A 26,511-nucleotide genomic window follows, 5' to 3' on the forward strand; every position below is an offset into this window, starting at 1 on the left:
TTTCTGACAGTTTAAAATAAAATGTTTCTGCATCACTTGTGTTAAACCCTGAGAAGTATGGAAATTTCTCATAAAATGTCTTCAAACTGTTTTTGGTGGAGTTGCACAATGTTCCCATTGATTAAAGTTAAAAACATTTCTAGGTTGTGCAGATTTATGCAAGTAGTGATGTGCGTAGTGATTGTAGCAATACATCTGTTCATAATTCGATGATCCTTGTAAGTAATCATGTTCTGTAAATTTTGCTGACATTACTAAATCAGACATCATATTATTTATACTTTCAAACTCCCAATCATCAGAGAATGTACTTGGTTTTACAAAGTCACTTAATGAAACCTTGAACTGATGTGGATACTTTAAGAGTTCAACTAGGCCATAGATTTCGTAATCTGTTTTGTCCCAAGCTACCCCGCTGGGTATTGGAATGGCTGTGACATTTACTGAAGAAAGTTCACGTTTCTCGATGTGAGATGATTTGTGTGGTTTCAGGACCAAGTTGATTTTCTGGCTTGCTGTGTCCATTGTACTGTATTTTCCTTCAATCAATTTTCCCAGGCAAAGGACCATGATGAGCCAAAGCAGGAGGAAGAGTACACCTAACACAAACCAAACTTCAATCCATGGAGAAATCAAATATGTTTCTTTGAGTTGATCAAAGAGTTCAGTTACTTTGTCTTTAAAACTTTTTGTTGCTGGCGTTTCTTCATGTTCGCTTGGATCTTCCGAAAAGTTATCAAAGTTGATGAAGTAGCCAGATGCAGTTCTGTCAATTGGTGAAATTGCTTCCGAATTTTCATTTGCTTTATCATCTCTTCTTTCATTAGCATAGTCTGAGGCTACATAGTTGTAGACAGTTGTTTCATGACGAACTGTTGTAATTTGGGTTTCAAGAGGCACAAGTTCCATTGCATTATTGCATAGTCCTTCTTTGTTCACTGCAGGTTTATCAAATGTGAATAGTCTCTCAGTTTGAACCTCTTGGATTGTAGCAAATTTTGGTATTCTGCTACTTCTTGGGAGACCACTGGGCCTACTACTTATTATTGGCCACATGATTGTGGTTTTACCAGGTCGATGGATACAGCTCGGTTCTCCTTTTTACCAGCAAGGGGCGGTAGTACGACAGATCTTGTTCCGTTGACAGCTAAGTTAGGTACTGCTTTTCTGTAAGAAGGCCCAAATTCCTTCTTTACCGTGATTTTTTCTCTGACCAGATCCCCAATCTTTGGAATACAGACAGGCCTTGCTGGGACAGGTGGTGTATTTTCAGTGGCTGTCGGCTGTTGTTTTAACTTTATGTTGCTCAGGGCTTTTCTTGTTTCATTTAAGTCCTGTAAAACAGCCAAACGATCTTTGATATCAAAGCATTTCTTTTCTACCACTGAGATCTGACTATCTAAGTCCTGAATATGCATTCTAACACCGAACCATAGTCCGTACAGACTGAAACCTTTTAGAGAATTTCTTGGCAGATTGTTAAGACTACGTTGGACACTTGTTAAATGCTTGACCCACCCATCACCCGAAACTAATACCTTTGCCGTTATAGATTGCTTTATGTCTCGGTTTTTTCTTTCCACAATCCCATTTCCCTCAGGATGGAAGGGACAAGAGTACCGCAATGCGATGCACATGCTGGTCATGGAATCCTTATAAGCTCGAGAGCTAAAAGCAGGACCTTGGTCAGAATGTAGCATGCCAATTGCGTATATGCTGATAAAGACTCGCAAATCTTTTATAACAGTTCTGGCGTCAGCCGAGCGCTGGGGCCACATTTTTAAGTGAATATTAGTCTTAAAATGAAATTAATGGGATGCTGGATTTTACGTGTAGATAGACTTACGCTAACTACATCAAAGGGCATGGCAATACTCCGGGCGGTTCGCCACTGCGATCTCTGCTGCAGTCTTGGCAGCTCATTGCAAATTTATGATGCTGCACGCTCATCCCCGGCCACCAGTATTCTGATTGTAATTCTTTCAGAGATTCCATGATCCCTTGGTGTCTTGGACCCAATCCCATGTGTGCATCTGCTATTAAGAAGATTCTCCTGTTCGTGTTTGAAATTACCCTATCCCCAACTCCAGGGATTCGAGCAAAAGGAACGGAGTTCGCATCAATGATGTATGTATAATTGAGTGGATAGTTCACGGGTAGTGCTGCACAGTCTCCTTTCGAAGACGTTTTTACTGCAAGCATCGTTTCCCCGTCTATGTATTTTTCTGAACGCTTTTTTGTGGTTACGGAAGCCGTTTGAGCTGCTTCCGCCGTGGCTGTTTTAGCCAATGAATTCCCTGCAATGTGAACGCCACCACGTTGATGACTCAGTGCATGTATCACGTGAGTCTTTCGTAGTTCTTTCTGCAAAAGAACTACCTGTTCCCAAAGCGTTTTATGCTTGATTGTGGCACCCCTGTCATCTTTGTAATCATTTTGAACCCAGTTCTGCAAGTCATTATTGAAAGATTTTACGCAGAAATGCGAATCGCACACTATTAGTGTCCGGAATTCACGATCGGCATTTTCAAGCGCCATCTTTAAAGATCTGATTTCAGCCCGCTGAGCCGAACAGTTTCTTGTTGATTCAGTTTTTGTTACTTTTGGTCTGAATTTACCACAGAGCCAGCGACCTTTAACAATCGCGCATGCTGCATTCTAGGATTTATTATCCACATCGTAATGTTGTACAAATCTGTCCGTATAGAATTCTGGCGTCTCAAACCGATGGTGCTTTGCGATTTCGGTGCCCGACTACAGGTGCTGCACTCTTGTTTGTAACTGGCGCCCGACTACAGATGCTGGATCTATGTTTGAAACTGGCTGTGGCACATATCGGAAGTGTTACTCGCTAAATTATCTTACTTGCAACCTCGCCTTATTTGTAGCGAGGTACTTACTTTGTGGAGCAAATATAACTCCACATTCGTTCTCCAGGGGTAAGACGGCTGCATACCGTTTTTCGGGTCATCATTTCGACCATCTCAAGTACCTTCCATCAGATTAGCGGGCGACTGTGGCATATTTCTGTAACAAATTGGATGGTTCCACGAATCCCTGAGGAACGATTTCATTAGGAACTCCAACCTGGTACCCTCAGGATCCTTTTTTAAGCACTATTCTATTGGGACGTACACTATCAGGACAGATCCTTTTTCCTGTAATTGCGACAATCGATTTTTAAATACATACTTTTGCCCTGACGAAGTTCCCGTGGCATGAGGGGAACGAAACGCGTTGGCTGTGCCTTTGCTGATTGAAAACTATGATTTCTGAATAAAGAAGAGACTTTTTAAATCACTTTTTGCTCTATTGACTTCATTGGAGTGCACCTTCCTTTTTGTTCTTGGATACCAGTTCTATTTGAACATCCCTAAACAGCGGATGTTGGAAGTGGTTGCACCACCGGATTTTGTGAATACTTGGAACTTATGTGCTTGACCTTGGTCTGCTGTTTGTGTTCTTTAGTGTTTAACATATAGATTATACAAGAGTACTGTTGGTGAGGCAGAATTTCGATTGGCAGAGGATATTCTTCTTCAAATTTCAAATCTTTCACTTTTTTCATGTTCGGGTCAAAATAGTACTTTACGTCTTCTGCAGCAAGAGAATTTTCCCACTGTATCCATTTTGGATCTAGTGCCACCGTTTGTAGATTAACTGGGCTGAATAACGCCTCAAAGGCTGATTCTGCTGTATAAACAGTTATCCTTTTGCCTTGGGCTAGGGCTCTTTCTCTTGCTACAGCAGTCTGAACCGCTTTTACAGTATTTTCTGAAAGACTGAATGTTTTTTCAGCTTGTGTGTACAAATGTGATTTGTAAGCTATTGGTACCGTTTCTCCCTCATTAGAGGTCAGGTACGTAAATCCGCATTTTCCTGGGCTGACTCGGATTACAAGGTTGCGTGTGTTGTCGCAAGTTTCCAATTTTGTTTTAGCTAACATGTCTGTTTGCAATGATCTCAAAATTTCTGTGTGTTTCTGAGTCCAATTGATTGGTTTAAAATCAGGTTTTATTTATTCATAGAGAGGTTTAACCCTCTCCGCATAATTTAGAATGGAAGTTCTTCCGAAATTCAGGAAACCTAGTATTGATTGTAAGTTCATCAGCGTTTTTGGTGCTTGGAGTACAGCGCACTTCTCTAAGAAATTGTCTGCTAGGCTTTTGCCCTCACTCGATAATTCATAACTAAAAACAGGACAGTTAGATGGGCAATTCGTGACTTTTTAAAGTTGAATTTGTAACCCCCAGCTGCGAACCCAAGTATTATGGTGTTCAATCGTTTCAAGTGAGTATCCAGGTCATCATCTGTGAGATAGATGTCATCGACATAAGATAATGCCTCATCATCATACATTTGTAGTAACTCTGTTACCCTCGCTGAGAATAATCCTGGGCTATTCTTGAATTCCTGTGGGAGTCGACAGAAATTTTTCTGTGACCCCATTATTGAGAAAGCGGTCAAATACCTGCTTTCAGGTGCAATGTTTTGACAAAAGAATCCATTAGAGATGTCTAACGTTGTTTTGTATTTTTTGCGAATTATGTTATTCATTAATACTGCACTGTGTGAGTTTTGTACTGCAAATGTTTTGCAACATGAGTTAAGATGTCTATAGTCCAAGACTAGACGATATGAATCGTCTGGCTTGGAGACAGGAAACAAAGGATTGTTCATTTGAGAGGTGCATGTTTCAATCACCCCTTGATATTCAAGTTGATCTAAGATCTCCGACTTGCTTTTTTGCTTCTTGCTTAATTGGGTACTGCCTCTGTGCAGTCGGTTGACATTTTAACTGGATTTTGTGAGGAGGAGAGTCCTCATCCCATCCTACATGATTTTTATATAATGCAGGTGCTTGGGCCACTGCCCATTTTCTTGCATATGTGTATTTTTAATGGATTGGGATATGATCAGAAAAGGCAGGCATAATCATTTCTTCGAATGGTGAGGGTAGAACCCACTATCCTCAAGTCTGAGCACTCTTATTTACGAAGAAAACAAGTTTTTACTCCAGTTTTTCATTTTTCAATTCATTAGTTTTATTTGCATAATTCCAATTGTCATCGTAAGATATTTATAAGCAAAACTTCATGGCAAACATAATTCCATTCTTATGTCGTCGTACATCGATTATCAAGGAAATTTCCATTCACCCAATGCATTTCGGGTCCACAACAACATGACCCTTCGTCAGGGGTCTGAAAATTAAGCGCAAACAGGACCAAATTAGTCACTCTTCTGATATAATGCAGCCATTAAACTAAACGCTTACTACCAACGTTCTACAGAATACTCGTCAAATGGTAACAAGTGATAAATCCATTACTGTTAAACAAACCATCGAAGTTTAGCTAACGGTTACATTTAACTCTGACAAAAACTCAAAAAGTTACATTTTTAAATTCCTAAATCAAATGTTTTATAACTTACGAGTAGCGAGACGCGGCTGCGTCTTCACGGTTGAGATTCGAATTCCGCGTGTGTGAACGGAAGTCCTAGTCACAAGATTTAAATCACCTGGTCGGGCCCACGGCCAATGACGGCCCAGTGGTTCCGATCTGGTGCTTCTAACTATGCCTACCCCGGTGTACCTGACCTAAGCCTAATACGTGGGAAGGAGTAAGGAAGCAGCAGTTTAAGTTAAGTTTGTTTTGAGAAGGATCTGAATCAAGAATTCTCTTTAAGGGTTTAGTCAGCTCCGTACCTTGGTATTAGAAAGTAGGAGGTCTGGTATCTCTTGGTCAGGACTCGATATCCCAGCAACCCGCGAGGGTAGGCTGGAAACGCCGGACCTGGATTTTCTCGGCTGGAGAAAAAGACAGCGTCTTTCTCAGCGCTTCAAAGAGGAGGGGCAGCGTCCGTGGGCTCTCGCATCAGCTGGGCTCTCGGGCAAGTAGATAACTGCTCTGCTCCAAAACCACCACCGTGTGTTTGCTTAAGGCAACATTGGTATATTTATACCTGGAAGGTGCCGGGTTTGACGTAAGGGTGGACATAAGACGTCAATAAAGATGTCACCAAGAACTGGCCATTCTGACAGTGCTCACAGGAGTTCTATTATAAATCAAAACAAAAGCAAACGGGGATTTCCCAGGTTGCTGGAGGTTTGGTGCGTTTAGAGAACTCGTTGTGCTTTCTAGGAGTCCGGGGAAGTAGCCTTGCTTAATATGACTGCACGGGCTACTGCTAGATATGGATATAATTCTTATGCCGTTATAGGGACATTATTGATTATACCCAGATAAAGGCATAAAATAGGAATATCGATATAGGTTCCTAGATAAAAACACAATAACTGGAGTGCGGTAAAGGAATGTTCTTGTTGTCCCTTTGCCTGCATACAGATGGGCGTGGTTCAAAATATAGACCTCTAAATAACAAACATTGCGCCTACAGGGGGGGTCCTTTTTTTAATGGAATGATAGGCGAAAAAGACAGAAATTCGATTCTTTGACGTGCGTGAGGGAAGTTCACTTGCAAATTAGGTAATGGCCCATTTATTTTGTCTATGAGATTATTACGTATTATAGAAAGAATGCAGCACCCCATTCTGTAATACCAAAATGCCAATTACCGAGTGCCTATTATACAGGGCTAGCACTTTTATATTACATGGTTTATTACTGAACTATACATGGTTTGCTGCTGTGCTCACTATACTGTACTCACACGCTTTGATCATGCTTAAATTGTTTAACATAATTTAAACTAAACTATTATAGCCTCCCTTTCCTCGCAGTCAACCACCCATTCTCTTTTGTTATCAATTTCACCCTATGTCTCCACTTCCGGGTGGATTCTTAGTTCTCACAATAATCACTTTTCCAAATATATATCTACGCAGAAATAGGAGTAAGAGTGTTTCTCGTTGCTCGTACAAATTGTTATCATAAGTAACAAGAGCTGGTAATGTAAACAATGTTCTATTTGAAATGATATAATAAAGAATTGTTTGAAATAAAAGAATTATTTTAATGCTTTGTTTTTAAAACAAAAAATAAGTTGCATTGTGCTTTAACACTTGTTTTTTTTTTCTTTTAACCAGCCTGCGGTATTTGTCAGAATCAAGAACAGAGCCCAAGATAAATACTTGACTGTTACGGGAAAGCTGTCGGATGTAAGGGCAACAACAGTATGCATTGCTCAGTACAATGGCAAGAATTCTCAGATCTGGTACTTCTGTCGTGGATTATTCAAATCTAAGGTAAATTTCCATGTAGGACATAGTGTGCAACCAGGAAAATAGATATTTTTTTTAGTCTACCTCATGAAACCAACGGTTCTGGCACACATTCGGTTGGAAGGAGGGTTCACTGGTGATACACATTGCAATTTCGTAATATGAATTTCGAGCTAAAGAAACAGGTTAATGTATACCAATAAAAACGGATGTCTTTTTTTTTATAGCTTCTCAACGTTTTTATGCTGTTCTTAAGCCAAGCTGGTAAACATTTTCAGCAGTCAGTCACAGGCTGACAAAACGTCAGATTGGGGTAAAGTTAGTCACATGCTAGACAGACATCTGAAAGGGGACAGTAAGCCATAGGTCAGACACACCACTTACATTTCGATATGCCTAGAGAAGCGTGAGTCAAATTTCAGGTGCACCTTTACTAGGAAATTAAGGCTGCTAAATGTAGGGTAGGTGTATTCAAATGTCATGTACCTTTGAAAAGCCGGTATGATTGTCAAGTAACCATCTCAAATCCATAAGGGCATACATACCATTCTCTGCTCCTCTGTCATTTTTTTATATAACATTTTTTAATACATTTTCTTCAAGAAAAACATTCATAAAAGCCTGAACAGAAAAAATAGCATCATCATACATCTCAGTATTAGACCCACGGAGATAGACTAGAAAGTCATATACATAATAACAGTGTTTCTCACCCAGACCCCTGTATTGGAAGAATAGGTCAACCACTTACCCCACACCTTTATATATTTTTGAGGGCAGCCCTGTAAATTAGTAAACAAATTCCTCTTCCCTGGAACAGTAATCCATACCATTCAGCACTCACGTACAGAAAGCACCAACTACTTTGTGTGCCATAATGTATTTGGACTAGATTATGTGGTTCTATACATTTCAGCTCTGAGGCCACCATAGGCTCTTCATGACAGGAGAATAACTTGTCATTTTTAGGGATGATTTGACTCACCCAGTACAATATATATGGATATCCGCTAATCCTAGTCGAATTTTGTATGGCAGCAGAACACACTTCCTGAACACGATTCAGGGGCGCTTGCCGTCCCATACAAACCTTAACATTGTCAAATGTAGCCTTTGAAAGGAGGAGGATGGTGTTACGTTTGGAATGTTTTTGAGGGTTTTAAGTAGCCGTGAAGGGAGAGCATCTTAAATAAAGCCCTCTTGCCTGCCACATTAAGCGCCGTTGAACACCAGGACTCCATGTGTTGTGTAATACAATTAAGTAGAGGTAGTTGATTCAAATCCCATGACTGCGGCTTCTCAATTTCCACCTGCATACCTAAGTAGTTGGAATGACTCGAGGCCCATTGCAGACCTATTGATGTCTTAGCTCCATTTCGGCATGATCTCCGACCACTAGGAAACAAGTTGACTTTCTTCATATCATGGATAAGCTGGAGGCCTCCCCATGAATTTGCAGTACCGCATTAATTGGGGCATAGACTGTAAAGGGTCACATATGTAAATTTTCGGCATATAGTGATATTCTTTCCTTTCTTGATGTCGACCATTGGAACCCTCTCAATTGCCGCAAGTTCGTTAGAGTGCTGTCAATGTAATGGCTTAAACATTGTAAATAAAATCCAAGACAGCAAAAACCTGCTGAAACGACATCCCTAACAACCTTCAACCCAACACTTCCTAAACTGAAGTATCTGTTCCCCCACCCCAACATTTGAACTATGCGATAAGACGAAATGCCCCGCGAGGAGGATCTGTCTTGCTTGGAATTAGGTGATGATAGCCAAGCCAGTATAGAACTTAATTTAAATAGCCTTAAATCCATTCCTTCTTCTCCTAACTCTTCTTCATCACCACGAGAACTCCAAAGTCTCCCATTTCCCAAAATATGATTACATTTATCTCAGCATAACAAAAGGATAACAGAATTCAGTCAAAGTTATGGCTCTTTCAAGATTTCTCTCGCAGATCAGGCTCTTGTGCCAAGGATCTGTCACTTCCCTCATCTCCATATCCTGGTTTTACTGTGTCTGTACTAGGATTGACCCTCGTATTATACTTTGGTCCTGGTCTTCGTGACCATTAACACCTTGTGTGCTGAAGGGGTCGAGAGTCTCCTTGTAGCCCTTGCCAAACAGGCAACAGAGTCCTAGCTGGCATGCCAGCCCTTGCAAGGACAAGTGAATATGAAATTGCAATCCTTTCCTTAAAATAATTATTTAATTTATCAGATGTTTTCATTGTGGTGCGTGCAGTCAGTTGCCGTGAACCGTCGCAATCACAGCTCGTATGATGTCACACAAAGGGTGCGACTCTTGCGCACCCAACTGACGCACTGCTGAAGTAAGGAATTGTTCCTCATAATAAACCATTGTGAATTATCCATATATTCTCACTTACTCGGAGTACTCTGTTATCATTCCAATTTTTCAGCTTCTTTCCTGCTCAATAATCGTCACAGAGACAGCTGTATTACTCTTGAATTCTTTATTCAGCAATTTCCAATGCCTCCTGCTGCCCATCCAGGCTTTTCACAGTGACACGAGAGGTTAGCCTGTTGGACTCTTTTGATTTACCCAATGCATTTCGAGCCTTAGCAGCTCTTCTTAAGGGGACACTGCAACAAAATAGAAACGCGGCTCAGTTAACTGCTTCATGCTACCATAAACTTCCAACAAAAATGCTAACTAACCCTGTACCATCACCCTCACCCACCCCAACCTCGTGATAAAACAAACTTCCCTATCATCCCACTCTACCAACATCCCCCTCCTCCTGCATCATTCTCCTTCCTAATTGAAAATAAATCCATGTGTAAAAGAATGATAATATGGCTGATATACCCGCCACCCCCTCTCAACACAATCCCCAAGGATGGGACACCGGAAACAGTTCTGAACTTTTGGAAGACGGGAGGGAGTGACCCTCCCGGCCGTATTTATTAAAATATGAAACAAAATTAAAACATTAAAATAACAGTTTCATATTATGTACAATTTCATTACCACATTGCGATGTTTGGCTAACCTTAACATATTCTCTAATACAAAGGTTCTCCTAGCCGAACTAACATCCTCCAAAACATTTAACTTGAAATTTTGAAATTGTACATCCTAACGTTTAAGGGCCAACGGCAAGGTCGTAACCGGTGTCAAGATCCCTAAACCAGAAATATCCCCCTCACTTGTGAGGGGCGACCGCACAGAGGTGTACCTCGAGTGCAACTACCAATTTCCCTTGACTTGACGGGGGCCCCAATAAACTCGACGCCACTTAAAGGTCGTTCGAGGACTCGTGTGAGGTATCTAGAAGGTAGCGTAGACCCCCCCAAACCCCACACAACTTACCACATCTGCCGTCGCAGATGACCTGGCCCCGGGAAATTCTCCAGGAGGGGGCTGTAGCCCCTCCTACCCAGGAAGGGGCCTTGACCGCCTTTCCTTTCCTTTCGGCGGCCCATCCTTAGAAGGGACCGCCTACCCCGTTGAGGGGCCAATGGCCACCTCCCTCGAGCGCTCCCATCCGTAATGGGTGACGCCCACTCATAGGGATCTTCCAATTAGTGCTCACCGATCATGACCTTACCGCCACAGGCCGGATAGTTGACCGGCTATCCGGACCCCCCACAACACTCCTACCTAAAGGTCATGTCCTAAAGTCTTTAGCCAAGCTATACAGTCTCCTATGAGTAACTCGTTCCCCACCCGGGACAAATGAACACCATCCCCCAAATACATACTGTCACCAGTAATACAACCATGCGAAATAGAATGCAGTGTATTGGAACGGAACAATCTACTCACTTTGTTATTAATTTTCCTTACTGAATGATTCAGAGCAGAAACAGAAATAGCCCCCCGCCATACTTTTCGCGGGATCATATGTGACCATGCAATCGTGCACCCTGGAACTCTCCTCGCCAACCAACTTACAGTGGAAAGCATCGCCTCAAGAAGAAGTCGTCTACCAGTGGTGACCAAATCATTGCCCCCAAGATGTACTATGACTATAGACGGCGGTGACCTCGTCCGCCCTAGCAAACCCTCAAAAAATGATTGAAACTGGTCAATACAGAGTCCGCCCTTTCCGTAGAAGGACACACTGTACCCGTATTCCCCAGCCACGTGAATCATGTCACCTGCTTTGAATACGTCCGCGGCACGCCTCACGTATGAGTGGCCCACGACCCACACCTCCTTTTCCACAGCCGGTGAAGTCTGACCGCTGGCCCGGTGTTGGGTCGACTGCATAGTCCGCCCCGCCTCGTAGGCTTGCGCAACTGAAACCAAACAAAAACAAGAAGCGTGAGTACATCATTACAGCTTCACAACATGTGCAACCGCACATACCTCTTATAACAATTGGAGGACCAACGCCCCACACGTTTAACTTGTTCGACATTCAGACCCCTGGCTGTAGCCTCTGTAGCAGCCCCTATCCGAAAGGAATGGGTCCCAAACTCGCCCGGGTTCAAGCCCGCAGCAGTAATCGACATCGCAAGCACCCGCTGAAACTGAAACCTCGTCAGTGGGGTGGTGTCAGCGTGTCTCAACAAGGTCCCCCCCCCCATGATGCCACCCTTTGTGCCAAATATTCCTCTACACAACTCACCGGGCACATGGAGGACCCGGGGATCCTTTGTATGATTATGCAATCACCCATCGCACCCTGATCGGTCTTGGACCTGAAGAACGAGAGAGTCATCGTCTCCCCTCTGATCTGAACGTGCTCTCGGCACAGTCCCCCCATCACGTCCTGCTTGTTCCTCGCCACTAGTTCGCTTACTCGCATAGCCCATGAAATGCCAGCGTAAAAGCGGCTCGGAATAACACCGTTTCATACTGGGATGAACATGTTGCAGGGAGTCTAGATAATAACAGGGCCAACCTATCCAAACCTATCGGGCGCCTTTCATCTACTCTGCGACCCTCAAGGCGTTGCCACCCACGTAGCGCTTTTTGCACAACGAAAGACGCTGTCGGGTCCTGGATCCCATGAGCCCTAGCCACAAAGGAAATGGCGGCCCGATGCCTCTGGGCCGTAGCCACTGATTTGCCTGCCTGACGTAAAGACAGCAGGAATTTCACTACCAACTCCTCCTGGCCCCAAAGCTCCCCTCTAGCCGCCCCCAAAAAGGCCCAATAGGAACGGAACGCCCCTTCATATGCCTTCCTCGTCCTGGGTGCTAAACTCTCTCCCACGAGGTTCTGTAGTTCTGGGCACCGAGAGACCAGAGAGCTTCGGGAAAGGGTGCTGCCACCGGGTCCGCTGTGGGCAGAAAACCCCAGAAGGCCTGCATATGAAAACGAGAAAGCGCATCAGCCGCCTGGTTCATCACCCCCGGGACATGTCTTGCCCTAAATAGTACATTCAATTGCATACACAATAACACAATTTCCTTGAGCAATCTCAGAATCCATTTGCATCGTGCTGCCTGGCTATTGATACACTCAACAACGGTCATGTTATCAGACCAGAATACCACAGAGTGATCTCTGAACCCCTCGGGCCAAGTTCTCAGGGCCACCAGTATGGGAAAAAGTTCTAGGAAAGCAATGTTGCTTGTCAGACCACTATCATGCCACCATGACGGCCATTTTTGTGCCGACCACTGAGTGCCGAATATGGCACCAAAACCAATGCTCCCTGCCGAATCTGTCCACAGCCCTAGCTCCTCAGAGGACACGGCCGGTTTGTTCCAGACAATTCGACCATTGAAATCCGCCAGAAATGCCAACCAAATGCGCATGTCCTGGCGAACCTCTGCCGAGAGCCTTGTGCGATGATGACCCTCCCTCAGGCCGCCCATGGCTTGAGCGATCGAGCGAGAAAAGGGGCGGGCCATCGGTATAACTCTTAGGGCAAAATTCAACTGTCCCACCAATTGCTGTAATTGATGTAGCTTCACCTTAGACTCACTTATACACATTTGCAAGGATGCCCTGAATTTTAACACTTTGTCATCTGGTAAACGAAAACAACCTTCTTCGGAATCGAGCTCGATCCCCAGAAACTCAAGGCAAGTCGAGGGACCCACAGTCTTACCTGGTGCCAATGGCACGCCAAACTGATTCATCAAGACACAAAATGCCGTCAAGGCCTGTCTACATTCTGGATCCCCGGCTGCCCCCAGAAACAAAAAGTCATCGAGATAATGCATAACATGCTTAAACCCCGTCTTCCTTGTGAAGACCCATTGCAGGAAGCAACTGAACTGTTCGAAATAGGCACACGATATAGAGCACCCCATCGGCATACACCTATCCATGTAGTAGTGACCCTGAAACATGAAACCAAGGAGACGCTGATCGTCTGGATGTACCGGGAGCAACCGGAACGCTGACTCGATATCAGATTTTGCCATCAGCGCTCCGGGCCCCAGGCGATTCAATATGGCTACGGCCTCATCGAAGGATGCGTACCGCACCGAACACACTTCCGGGTCTATTGCCTCGTTTACGGAAAGACCACGTGGGGCTGATAAATTATGTATCAGCCGAAACTCACCTGGGTCCTTCTTGGGGACCACCCCTAAAGGGGAACAAACAAAGTTAGCGACTGGTGGCACATTAAATGGACCGGCGACTCGACCTCGAGCCACCTCTTTCCCGATCTTTTCCTGTACCACGGTCGTATGCTGTAAGACCGATATCTGGTTTTTACATTTTGCTATACCCTGAAACTCCCTCACTGGGATGCGGAAACCATACTAAAATCCGTCCCGTAACACCCCAGCGGAAGCGTGATCCGGGTATTCACTGAGCCAGGGAATCATTGCCATGGTATCAATCGGAGTAGGTAAAGGCGCCCCTCGGACTATGTCAGACCTGTTTGGCGCCTCCTCTACCCCCGTTATCACCCGTTTTGGCTCTGCACATGGACTCAGGATGGGATGATTGCCCGCACCCCCCACATTCGTGCCTAAATTTGCATGACCCCTGGGGCCTAGTACATTTCCCCCTGTTAAAGTTCCAACAAACCCCCCTTTTTCCTGCGTTGCCGATTGGCCTCGAATGATTGTCGTTACCCGTACCTGATCGAAAGGGCGCCCCCGCATATTGGCGGGAGGATTCACCCACGTTACTCCCTACCAATGGCACCTTCAACATACCAGAATCCTCCATTTTGGACCAGGACACAGAATCATAACAATCCCAAGTTAAGTTTTTATCATGCTCTTTTGCTTTTCTGAAAATATTGTCGTAACCAAACCAATGGTTGCCCTCGTGAGATACTGAATACCCCATGATCCGTGATTGATAAATCGGCAATTCGGGCAGCAATTCGGGCCTACGTTCACCCAAGATGGATGTAAAAACCCCCCATGCTTTGCCCCAATTACCAATGTTTTCATTTACCTTAAAGGCGGCCATCTTTGCGCGCCAAACACTCGGATGCATGAGCTCCTTTTGACTCTTAACATGCTCCATCTCATAATGATCGGTAAGCAACGAGAAGATGTTTATATACTCCCCTGCCCATATCTTCTCCTTGATAGCCGGAGGGACATGTTGACCCAACTTTTCCCTTCGAGAGGGTGCCGACTCATCCCTCGCAATCGGCAATGGCCGCTTACCTGAACCGGAAGCTGTATCTGCGACTGAACCTGACCCAAGTGGTTTTTCTACTGCCGCAGCCGGCGATGGTGCCTTCGTCGCTTCCCTTGTTTCCCGCAGCTGTTTCATCCACACCTGCGCGTCGTCAGCCGTGGCGCCCTTGCTACCTTTACCCAACCACGCTGCTAATTGTGCTGCCAGCTCGGGCGGCATATCCTCCCCGGACACGGGGGTGACCACTACGGGAATCGGATTTCCTTCCTCCGGGACCGGAGTGGGTGCTTCGAGCGGGGTACAGGGAACTGGGACGCCCCCCCCAGCTGTTCCCCTCCTGGGCCTCTTGCCTTTTCCTCCTGGAGCTGTTCCCGCCAGAGGACGTTTCGGCCCCCCTTCCTCGTCTTTCTCCGCCATTCGCTTCTTTAGGTCGGTCACCTCTTTCATGAGAACACGCAGCATCTGCTCGGTAGTCATTCGCTTTCCCGCCTTCTTAGGCATTCTCCGACAGAGTATCTGCAAAACAAACAAGAGGATTAAAACGCTCAAAATTGGCTCTTCGTTCCGTCTCGAGCTCACGTGCAGCGAGGTGGTGCAGCTTCAGAGCACAGGAACAAGAGGATGCTTCCTTGGCTTGTTGCTCCTTTTATCCGTCTTCAGGGCGGGCGTAAACCCGCCCCGGCCTGCCCCGAGGGCGTGGCCCGGCCGCGTCAGTGTCTAGGCCAGCCCACTCCAGGGTGGGAAAAGGCGCGCCCCCGGCTACGCCGCTTCGGGCATACCAGCCGAGACTCGCCTCCCGCCCAAGATGGCTTCCCGGGGGGATCGTGGTACTCCGCCATAAGTTCGGGGGGACCGAATGGTCGCCCCTTTCCATTCTCCTCCCAGCCAACCCCTAACAAACTACCCATTACCAGTGTAAACCCCCTCTACCCACCAACGCTATCCCAATAATTTAGCCCCGATTAACTTTCCCAACCTATCTGCAGCATGTGCCAAATATATACTCTACAAGAGACTGGGTACACGTGGGAGAGTACGCTTTCAATGACGGAGTAAACGGAAGAGAATGGAAACATCAGTTTGTCAAATTCGTAGCGAAATGGATAAGGAGGTTATGCTGCCGGTCATGGCTCTTAAAAGGAAATGGGTTTGAGTTAGGAGTATATATTTGGCACGTGGTCCAGATCAAGAAGAGAATTGCTAAAGGCAAGCAGGAGGGTCCTAACGGGATTCCTCTGATCCTGTTAAAAAAAGACCCGGTTTACTGGGCGGCTACACTACTACTGCTATTTGAACAGATTCCGGAGGAGAAAGTATACATGATTCCCGAAGGGGGGTCCATTATATCCCCAATATACAAGAGAGGTGACAAGAACAGAGCATATAGCTACAGGATGATAGCATTAATTGTTAATGAGGTCAAATACTTTGCCGGCCTTTGCCTGGATGATCTTACAGATTGGGCAATCATAAAATCAACTATCTCCATCAATCACACGGGCTTTTGCAAGGGCATGAAAACTACAACGAACATACTCGCCCTGTCTCTACTAATAGATGGTTTCAAAGCAGCAAAACTCACGCTTTTTATGTGCTTTATCGACTACTCATCAGCTTTTGAAAACATAGACAGGAATAAACTTTGGGGCAAATTCGAGAAAAAAAATATACCCTCTGCTCTTTTAAACCAGCTGATACTTTTACACACTGACAAGTGGGTTCAAGTGAAGCTAGGAGGCGGCAACTCTCTGGCCAGTAAAATACTAACCACAAAGGGGTGAAACAGGGGTGTGTGCTGGCCCTGTAGCTGTTCAATTTGTACATGGCCGATCTATCATCCAAACTGGACAATTGCAAATCTCATGCTCCAAGGACGGGAGGGTTTTTACTCTCCAATTTACTGTACGCAAACAATCGTGTTCTGATTAGCTGAACCCCTGCCAGACTTCAACATCTGCTAGATGCAGCCAACTGCTTTTCTGCTAACCATGGTCTAACCATCAACCTACATAAATCCAACTTAATGTGACTAAACCCAAAAAAGATCACATCCAGTCATCGTTGGCACTTGGCTGGTAAAACAATAGAAGCAGTCTAGGAATACAAGTACCTGACAGTGATATTAGACAACAAAGGCATGATCCAAACACAAAAAGAAATCATCAAGAGAAGAGCCAACTCAATTGTGGTAGCTTTAAAAACCATCAAACAAAACTGTAGCCCAAGCTACATGCCACTGCTCTAGGTTCTTCAAGCAAAGCTCATTGTGTTGAGTGTTGAGGGGAAGGGATGTAAGCTTTATGGACAGCATAGTTTCAAGGTCAGTAAGAATGATATTTAATCTACCCAAATATGCCTCGCCAGCCCAAATTAGGCAGGAATTTGGTCTACAGATCCAAGAAATCGCCCGCAAAAGTGCCTATGTCAAGTGCTGGCACAGAATCGAAAGGGCTGACCCCGGAACGCTGAATGCTTACTGATGGAATTAAATACACTTAAAGAAAGAATGTATAGTCTACTTGAGCTTTAATAAACCGTCTACGCCTAGTGGACATTTGGGAGGTCTCAGGGAAGCACAATAGCTTCAAACAATATGTAAACCAGACAGTGAAAAGGCTGTCTATGGTGGAAGACAAGGCAGCGCTCCATGGATGGTTCATTTTGCAGAGCTACGCCAAGCCCTCACCACAACTTTATTTAGGCGCGGGATTCACCAGGATAACAAAGAAAAAATATCTTTACTTTCGAATGGGTATTCTACCAACTTTGCCTCACCCCCTCCCTAGAAACGATCATTGATACTGACCCACTGCCACCTATGTGGGAAAGTGGAAGAGAATGTCTTACAGCTATTGTGCATCTACGGGAAACTGTAATTTGAGCATCGATTGCTACTGAAGCCCATTTCCAAAATCAAGGGATAAGATTCTGTAGGCAAGCAGTGTAGGCATGCTTTGGAGGTGAAAATGTTCAGCTGTCGTGTCGCTTTGACAATTTATGGAGGCGGCGGGGGGAGGGGGGGGGGGGGGGGGGAATTCTAAGAACAATCAGTTGGTAACTTCCTTACTGCAACCTAAAGATCCCAATAGTGTCGCAGCTCTTGCAACAACAAGCAATTAGACGGCAAGCCCCATCCAATTCAAGCTCATTCAGTGAGCAACACATCTTTTTTACGCATTCACTTGGGATATCGGAATAATTGGAACGATCTGGACCCTGCACTATAAGCACAATGGCCACCAGCAAAACACCATCCCTGTTGTCTAGAGAACAATTATTTACACTTGTGCCTTCTCTTCTTTAGAGTGGCAAGTTTTGACTTTCATACCACTGAGTTATGTCTTCCTGTAACCAATCCCTCTTTTTACTCGCTTTTTAGGTAAATACAAAATCTTAAAACTGGATATCTCAATGCAATGATTTTAATTAACCATGCAAACAAAGTTATTCATAATCATCTTACAATGCACCATGCACTTTGTGCCAGCAACAGCACATATTTGAAAAACATCTAAAACTAAGAATAGAGTTTGTATTTACCTTGTTGTCCCTTGCACATTGAACCAACGCTTAGATGATGCATTTGCTATGCTGCTATGTAAGATTGAAATCTGGTGACAATTTTAGCTAGCTAACGGACCTAAGGTTTTAGTTAACAAGTCCAGTATTTATATCTCTTGCTTTGAACATTGAATCAACTGTCGGAAATGTGCACATTTAGTTAACTTCAGCCGAAATGTTGTACATCTAGTTACCTAGAGCTGAAATTATATTGTTTCATCTCAAGAATGAAGACTGCCCTTTTATACTCTCTAAATAATAATTATTGCATCCTGCTCAGACTATCTTGACACACGGAATTAATGTTTTTATGATATATTCATCAAGCTATTTTTAATTATGAAATTTGCTGTATTATGTTTTATTATGTCAAAATTGTTAAGGTTTTTTTTAAACTAAACAATACATCTACTACTACTTCTACTAATCTGAGGAAGTGCAAACAGGTTGATGAGCTGGTCAGGAAAATGAAACCGAATCCCTGACATATACCCCTGTCTTAGAAAGTGACAGAATTTAGAATATGACCATAGATAGGTCAACGCAGGTTGAAGTATCACAGCTAAGGAATAGTTCACGTGACACTGTATATAGTACCAACATTAGCACCAACATCAGTTATCACATGTTAGTTTGTAGTTTCTTCCCCCTCAGCTCTCTGCAAGGTAAAGATAATGCCTGTTATGTTAGAGAGGATTCCTTTTGTGGTGGGGCATGGGATGGATGGGAGTATTTCATGGTTCTTTATCTGTTTTTGATCCTGACCCCAGAAATAGGGAATGCAGGTAATAAAAAATGATGAAGACGCATGTTGAGATTCTTACCTGGAATATAAATGGGTGAAGGTGTAGGAAAAGACAAAAGATTGTGGTTGAGTGCCTACAGGAAGTCGGGTCTCAAGTTATCCTATTACAGGAGACACATGTGGAGCATGATGAATGTAGGGCTTGCTTTAGGAGGTTCAGATGGGTCCAGGAAATGATTTGCCCAGACCAGACTGGAGGAAAAAGGGAGTTAGCTATTATTATAAAATATAACATGGGTCAAAGTATTAAAATATAAAACAGATAGCCCAGATATTGGCTATTCTGGGTACGGATTCCCTGTAGTGGACCTATGTGGACCTAAATATGATGACCTCTCATATTTAGCCCTATTAGAGTCACAGCTAGTGGCATCAGGTCCTATTTTGATGAGAGGTGGCTTTAATACCACTATGGATCAGGAGCTGGACAGAACATCAACATGTAGCCCCGAAATCAAAATCGAGGAGACAGCTGGTAAATAGGATGCATAACTTAGGGCTTCTAGATATATGGCGGTGATGGTAGGATTACAGCACAAAATTTGGGCACCATTCCCGAATTGATTATTTTTCGATCTGTAAGCATACAGCTGGTATGGTTAAGTCCTTTAATCATATTCCGCCAACATTCTCGGACCACTCTGCGATTAGCTTGACTTTGGAGCTGCTTATAGTGGCAAAAAAACCAGGTGGACCCTCGATAAATTAGTACTTCTGGATGAAATTAACATAGCTCGGCTCAGTGATAAAACTAAAGAGTACTTTGTGATAAACTTAGGCTCTACTAACCTCAATATAGTATGGGGTGCATATAAAGCCTTTATTAGAAGGATAATCTCAAAGCTTATCTCCAACCGAAATACAAAATGACAAGGCATAGTAAAAAATATGTTAACTGATCTAGTTGAGGAGAAGATTTAGGCGGCTTCAGAGAATCCAGAGTCAGAGATCTAAGTTGGACTTATTACCGGGCTGATTCCACAACAGAGGTAGATAAACGAATACAGGAAAGGTGGAGAGTAAGCAATCTACAACATTTTGAATATGGGGAGAAGAGCGGAGCTATGTTATCCTGGTATACTAAGCTAGATCTAACTAGGAACCATATAGACTGGTTAATAGATCCTGGAACGGGGAGGCAGTCCACTCGCTAAAGGGGATGCAGGAGGTCATGTTAGCCCATCTTCCCACTCTCTATACAGACACCTTAGAACCCAATTGCTCAAGCATCCGGGAATGGTTGCCTGAGATAAACCTCCCAAACTAGGTAAGCCAGAAATTTCTGATCTCGAAGTAAACATTACAGAAGGAGAAATATTAGAGCTTTTGGGTCGACTTAAAAAGGGTAAGGCAGCGGGCCCAGATGGCATCTCCGGGAAACTGCACAAAAATTGAAGACCCATCTGATAGTTTATTTATTTGCTGATTAATTAAAACCATTACAAACAGCAGAGAAATTCAACTTACAACCTGATTTAGGAAAAACAATAAAAACACAGAACCAGTGCGGAAAAGAGACTAGCCAACGCTCATATACATTCTTAATACAACTGTAGTAGGACGAATTGACAATGAACAATTTAGCAGCAGAAGTTAAGTAAAGTGCAACGAGTTGACAATGAACAATTAAGAGCAACAGTTAAATAAAGTGAAATGTGCGCTCTAGTTCCAAATCAAATACTTTGGAAGCAAAGAATTCTGATAAAACCATTTTAAACTTAAAATAAACGTAGTATACTATCCCCCGAACTGATTTGATGTAATTTGTGGCAACAGCATTAGAGCGTTACTTATTAAAGTGCAAGATGCGAGCGCCTAAGGATGTACCTCGACTTGTATTTACTAAATCGAATACTAATGATGATAATCATGTAACACCATAGATTAAAAAATCATATGCTAGCAGCAAATATTATCTATAAAATGGGGTGATACATTTATAACAATTAAATTAAAAATTTCTATAAAATTCCCTCGTGATCCCTAAAACCATTTACTATTGTAGAGTCATTGACATTTTAGATAACATTCATTACATCGGTTGCAGTGTCTTCCTTACATAATTTTGTTTCCGCTACAAGGATATACTTGACAAAGTGATGAATTAATCTAGCTGTAATACCTCTTAATCAAACAAGAAATTTGTATAGCGCGCTACTCACCCGGAGGGTCTCAAGGCGCTTTGGGGGGGGTCCGCTACTGCTCGAACAGCCAGGTCTTGAGTTGCTTCCTGAAGGAGAGGTGGTCTTGGGTAAGACGGAGGTGGATGGGGAGGGAGTTCCAGGTCTTGGCTGCCAGGTAGGAGAAGGATCTTCCTCCCATGGTGGCTCTTCGGATGCGTGGAACGACGGGGAGGGCGTGGCTAGTCGATCGAAGTTGGCGGGTGGGAGTGTAGAAGGTCAGGCGGTTGTTGAGGTACCTGGGGCCTAGGTCGTGGAGGGCTTTGTGTGCGTGGGTGAGGAGGCGGAAAGTGATTCTTTTGCTGACGGGGAGCCAGTGCAGGTCTTTCAGGTGTCCGGAGATGTGGCTATGGCGGGGGATGTCCAGGACGAGTCGTGCGGAGGCGTTCTGGATGCGTTGGAGTCTTTTCAGCAGTTTGGCTGTGGTTCCGGTGTAGAGGGTGTTTCCGTAGTCCAGTCGGCTGGTGACAAGTGCCTGGGTGACCGTCTTCCTGGTTTCAGTGGGGATCCAACGGAAGATCTTTCGGAGCATGCGTAGGATGTTGAAACATGAAGACGAGACGGCGTTGACTTGTCGGGTCATCGACAGGGAGGAGTCCAGGATGAAGCCTAGGTTGCGTGCGTGGTCCGTTGGTTTGGGTGCGCTGCCTAGAGCCAGGGGCCACCAGGAGTTGTCCCAGGCAGATGGGGATGGTCCAAGGATGAGGACTTCCGTCTTGTCTGAGTTCAGTTTCAAACGGCTGTTCTTCATCCACTCGGCTACTTCTTTCATCCCTTTGTGCAGGTTGGTTCTGGCGGTGGCGGGGTCGTTGGTGAGGGAGAGGATCAGCTGGGTGTCGTCGGCGTAGGAGATGATGTTGAGGTTGTGTTAACGTGAGATGGCTGCGAGCGGGCTCATGTACACGTTGAAGAGGGTGGGGCTGAGTGATGATCCTTGTGGTACGCCGCAGATGACTTCGGTGGCCTCTGATCTGAACGGAGGGAGGCGGACTCTCTGGGTCCTTCCGGCGAGGAACGAAATGATCCACTCCAGTGCCTTCTCTTGGATTCCGACGTTGCTGAGGCGTTGTACTAGGGTGCGGTGGCAGACAGTATCGAACGCTGCGGAGAGGTCCAGGAGGATGAGGGCCGCTGTTTCCCCGTTGTCGAGCAGGGTTCGGATGTCGTTGGTGGCTGCGATGAGGGCGGTCTCGGTGCTGTGATTGGCTCGGAAGCCGGACTGTGAGTGATCGAGGGATCCGTTCGTCTCGAGGAAGGCGGCCAGCTGTCTGTTGACGGTCTTCTCGATGACTTTGGCAGGAAACGGAAGGAGCGAGATGAGGCGGTAGTTCTTGAGGTAGGTGTGGTCTGCTGATGGTTTCTTCAGGAGGGCGCCGAGTTCGGCGTGTTTCCAGCACTCCGGGAAGGTGGTGGTGTTGAAGGAGCAGTTGATGATGTCCCGGAGTTGAGGCGCGATGACGGAGGCGGCCTTGTTGAAGACGTGGTGGGGGCATGGGTCGGTTGGTGATCCGGAGTGGATGGTGGTCATCGTGCGGATGGTGTCTTCAGTGCTGGCCGGGGTCCAGTCGCGGAGGGTGGTGGTGGGGGGCGTTGGTTCTGTGGTGGGGTGAGCGGTCTGTTCGCCGAAGCTGTTGTGTATGTCTGCGATCTTGCTGTGGAAGAACGTGGCGAGTGAGTCGCAGAGGTCTTGTGAGGGAGTGATGTCGTTGTTTCCGGCGCTGGGGTTGGAGAGCTCTTTGACAATGCTGAAGAGCTCCTTGCTGTTGTGTGCGTTGTTGTCTAGTCGTTCCTTGAATGCGGTCTTCTTGGTGGTGTGGATCAGCTGGTGGTGTTTGCGGGTGGCGTGCTTGAGGACGGTCATGTTGTCTGTGGTCGGGTTCTTTCGCCAGGCATTCTCGAGGGTGCAGCAGTTCTTCTTGGAGTTCTTGAGGTCCTCGTTGAACCACGGGGCTTTCTTGCTGGGATGGGTTTTCAGGGGTGCGAGGTCGTCGGCGCAGTTGGTGATCCACTGTGCGAGGTTGAGGGCTGCTTGGTTAGGGTCCGTTGATCTGGCGGGAGGGTTCTGATTCAGTGATGTGGTGAGCTGGTCGGTGGTGATCTTGTTCCAGTTCCTGCGGGGAGCCTGTTGCGGGATGTGGTGAGTAGTGGTCTTTCTGAAGCTGAAGTGGACGCAGCTGTGGTCTGTCCAGTGGAGTCCGGTGGAATGGCTGAAGGAGATGTGCTTGCTGGAGGAGAAGATTGGGTCAAGCGTGTGGGTGGGGGTGTTTACCAGTTGCTTGAGTCCGAGGTTGGCGAGGTTGTCCAGAAGGGTGGTGTTGTTGTCGTTGTTGTCTCCAGGTGGAAGTTGAGGTCCCCTAGGAGGATGTAGTCAGCGGAGGGGAGGGCGTGTGGGCTGATGAAGTCTGCTATGTCTTCGCTGAATTGTGTGCGGGGTCCTGGGGGTCTGTAGATGAGGGTTCCTCTGAGTGTGGTCTTGGGGTCGTGTGTATCTGGAAGTGGAGATGTTCGGCGGCTGTGTGGGTGTCTTCGAAGTTGGTCGTGATGCGGATGGTGTTCTTGTGGACGATGGCGATGCCTCCTCCAGTCTGGTTGATGCGGTCTCTCCGGGTGATCTTGTATCCGTCCGGGATGGCTATGGCGATGTCGGGTGCTGAGGAGGCGTTCATCCAGGTCTCCGTGAGGAAGGCGACGTCCGGAGATGTGGTGTCGAGCAGGTTCCATAGTTCCACGGCGTGTCTGTGGACGGAGCGTGTGTTGAGCAGGATGCACTTCAGGTGGTTTCTGTTGGTGCTTGGCTTGGCGGGTGCGGGTGGGTTGCAGGTTCGGATGCAGGCGAACTTGCAGGAGTGACAGGTGAAGGGTCCGTGGGTGCGTCCTGGGGTGGCTTGGTGGCACCTGGGGAGGCGTCCGGTGTTGAGTGTGCTGAGGGTGGCGGCGGCGTACGTCCGGTGGGTGGGATGGCATCTGCGAGGGCCAGGGGGTCTGGTGCTGGGCGCGGTCCAGGCGCGGAGGGGCGCAGACGGGCTTGCCTTTGGTGCACCAATGGCGCGCCCGCTGTGCGTGAACGCTGCACGCACGCACGGACTCTGCCATAAGTGGAGAGTGGAGGGGGCGGAGCGAGGGAGGAGCAGCTGGGAGGCGGGAGAGGGGAGCGGTGATGCTGGAAGGAGCGGGGTGGGGCCGTGGGGGAGCAGCGGCAGGGAGCGGGGTGGGTCGGCGGTGGAGGCACAGGAGCGAGCAGGGGCACAGCAGAGGACAGATACAGCACAATAAAATCGGGCACAGGGGACAGGCAAAACAGATACGGCACAATAATATCAGGGGCACAGAGGACGATGCTAAACAACAATTACGGCACAATACTTATCAGGGGCACAGAGGACGAACTGGCAGCGGCAGTGGCGGCGGATACCGGGACCCTCGGGTGGGCCACGCGGCGGGAGGAGCGGCCGGCTCTGACCAGGTCAGGTCAGGTCACAGCTCCCCGCCTCGCGGACACCGCCTTTTGAGTCCAGTGGGAGGGAGGAGCAGCTGGGAGGCAGGAGCGGGGTGGCAAGTGGGGAGGGGAGCGGTGATGCTGGAGGGAGCGGGGGTGGGGCCGCGGGGGAGCAGCGGCAGGGAGCGGGGTGGGTCGGCGGTGGAGGCACAGGAGCGAGCAGGGGCACAGCAGAGGACAGATACGGCACAATAAAATCAGGGGTGCAGAGGACAGGCAAAACAGATACGGCACAGTAATGTCAGGGGCGCAGAGGACAGGCAAAACAGATACGCACAATAATATCAGGGGCGCGTGATGCTGGAGGGAGCGGGGGTGGGGCCGCGGGGGAGCAGCGGCAGGGAGCGGGGTGGGTCGGCGGTGGAGGCACAGGAGCGAGCAGGGGCACAGCAGAGGACAGATACGGCACAATAAAATCAGGGGTGCAGAGGACAGGCAAAACAGATACGGCACAGTAATGTCAGGGGCGCAGAGGACAGGCAAAACAGATACGCACAATAATATCAGGGGCGCAGAGGACAGGCAGAACAGATACGGCACAATAATATCAGGGGCACAGAGAACGATGCTAAACAACAATTACGGCACAATACTTATCAGGGGCACAGAGGACAATGCTAAACAACAATTACGGCACAATACTTATCAGGGGCACAGAGGACGAACTGGCAGTGGCGGCGGATACCGGGACCCTCGGGGTGGGCCACGCGGCGGGAGGAACGACCGGCTCTGACCAGGTCAGGTCAGGTCACAGCTCCCCGCCTCGCGGACACCACCTTTTGAGTCCAGTGGGAGGGAGGAGCAGCTGGGAGGCGGGCGCGGGGTGGCGAGTGGGGAGGGGAGCGTTGATGCTGGAGGGAGCGGGGGTGGGGCCGCGGGGGAGCAGCGGCAGGGAGCGGGGTGGGTCGGCGGTGGAGGCACAAGAGCGAGCAGGGGCATAGCAGAGGACAGATACGGCACAATAAAATCAAGGGCGCAGAGGTCAGGCAAAACAGATACGGCACAATAATATCAGGGGCGCAGAGGACAGGCAGAACAGATATGGCACAATAATATCAGGGGCACAGAGGACGATGCTAAACAACAATTACGGCACAATACTTATCAGTGGCACAGAGGACGAACTGACAGCGGCAGTGGCGGCGGATACCGGGACCCTCGGGGTGGGCCATGCGGCAGGAGGAGCGACCGGCTCTGACTAGGTTAGATCAGGTCACCCTTAGGCATACAGTGATTGCAGTTCTGCAGGTTCTTACTCCCATTTCCTTAAAAAACGGTTTTAAAACATCTTTCGTTCAACAAGCAGTTTTGGGCACAAAGTTACAATATGCTGTAGAGTTTCTTCATTCTTACCACATAATCTACAGACATTAGAGGGCCATTTTTTTCCCATTTTGGGATTCCATCTTTGGATGGGTTTCTCCCAAACCGTAACAGCATAAATTTATTTTTGATATAAAGACCCATCTGGTTTCCTTATGGAAATCTCTTTTTAAGCAAATTACGTGGGGGATACCTAAGTCATGGCAGCAAATCATTATTGTAATGATTTCAAAACAAAAGAAAAACCCATCTATTTTAGATTCATACAGACCCATCTCCCTACTAATTGGGATTATAATATCTTTGCAGGTATCATAGCAAAGAGCATAGCAAAGGTTATGAATCCAGTGATCCACCCAGACCGGAAAGGTTAACTACCTGACACACCTCCTGATCGGGGCAATTAACAT

The 26,511-nt window shown here is 46.6% G+C and overlaps 1 protein-coding gene across 1 annotated transcript in view; it reads left to right on the top strand.

The window, feature by feature from the left end:
* The window catches only part of CRYBG3 (crystallin beta-gamma domain containing 3), a 1,124,543-nt gene that overhangs the window by 955,234 nt on the left and 142,798 nt on the right, over positions 1 to 26,511 (top strand). Inside the window, exon 18 of the mRNA XM_086936146.1 lies at positions 7,052 to 7,210. Within this exon, the coding sequence (XP_086792272.1) occupies positions 7,052 to 7,210 (159 nt within the window). The remainder of the gene's footprint in view (positions 1 to 7,051; positions 7,211 to 26,511) is intronic.

Source organism: Lissotriton vulgaris, chromosome 8, assembly GCF_964263255.1.
Source record: "Lissotriton vulgaris chromosome 8, aLisVul1.2, whole genome shotgun sequence".
NCBI classification, from domain to species: Eukaryota; Metazoa; Chordata; class Amphibia; order Caudata; family Salamandridae; genus Lissotriton; species Lissotriton vulgaris.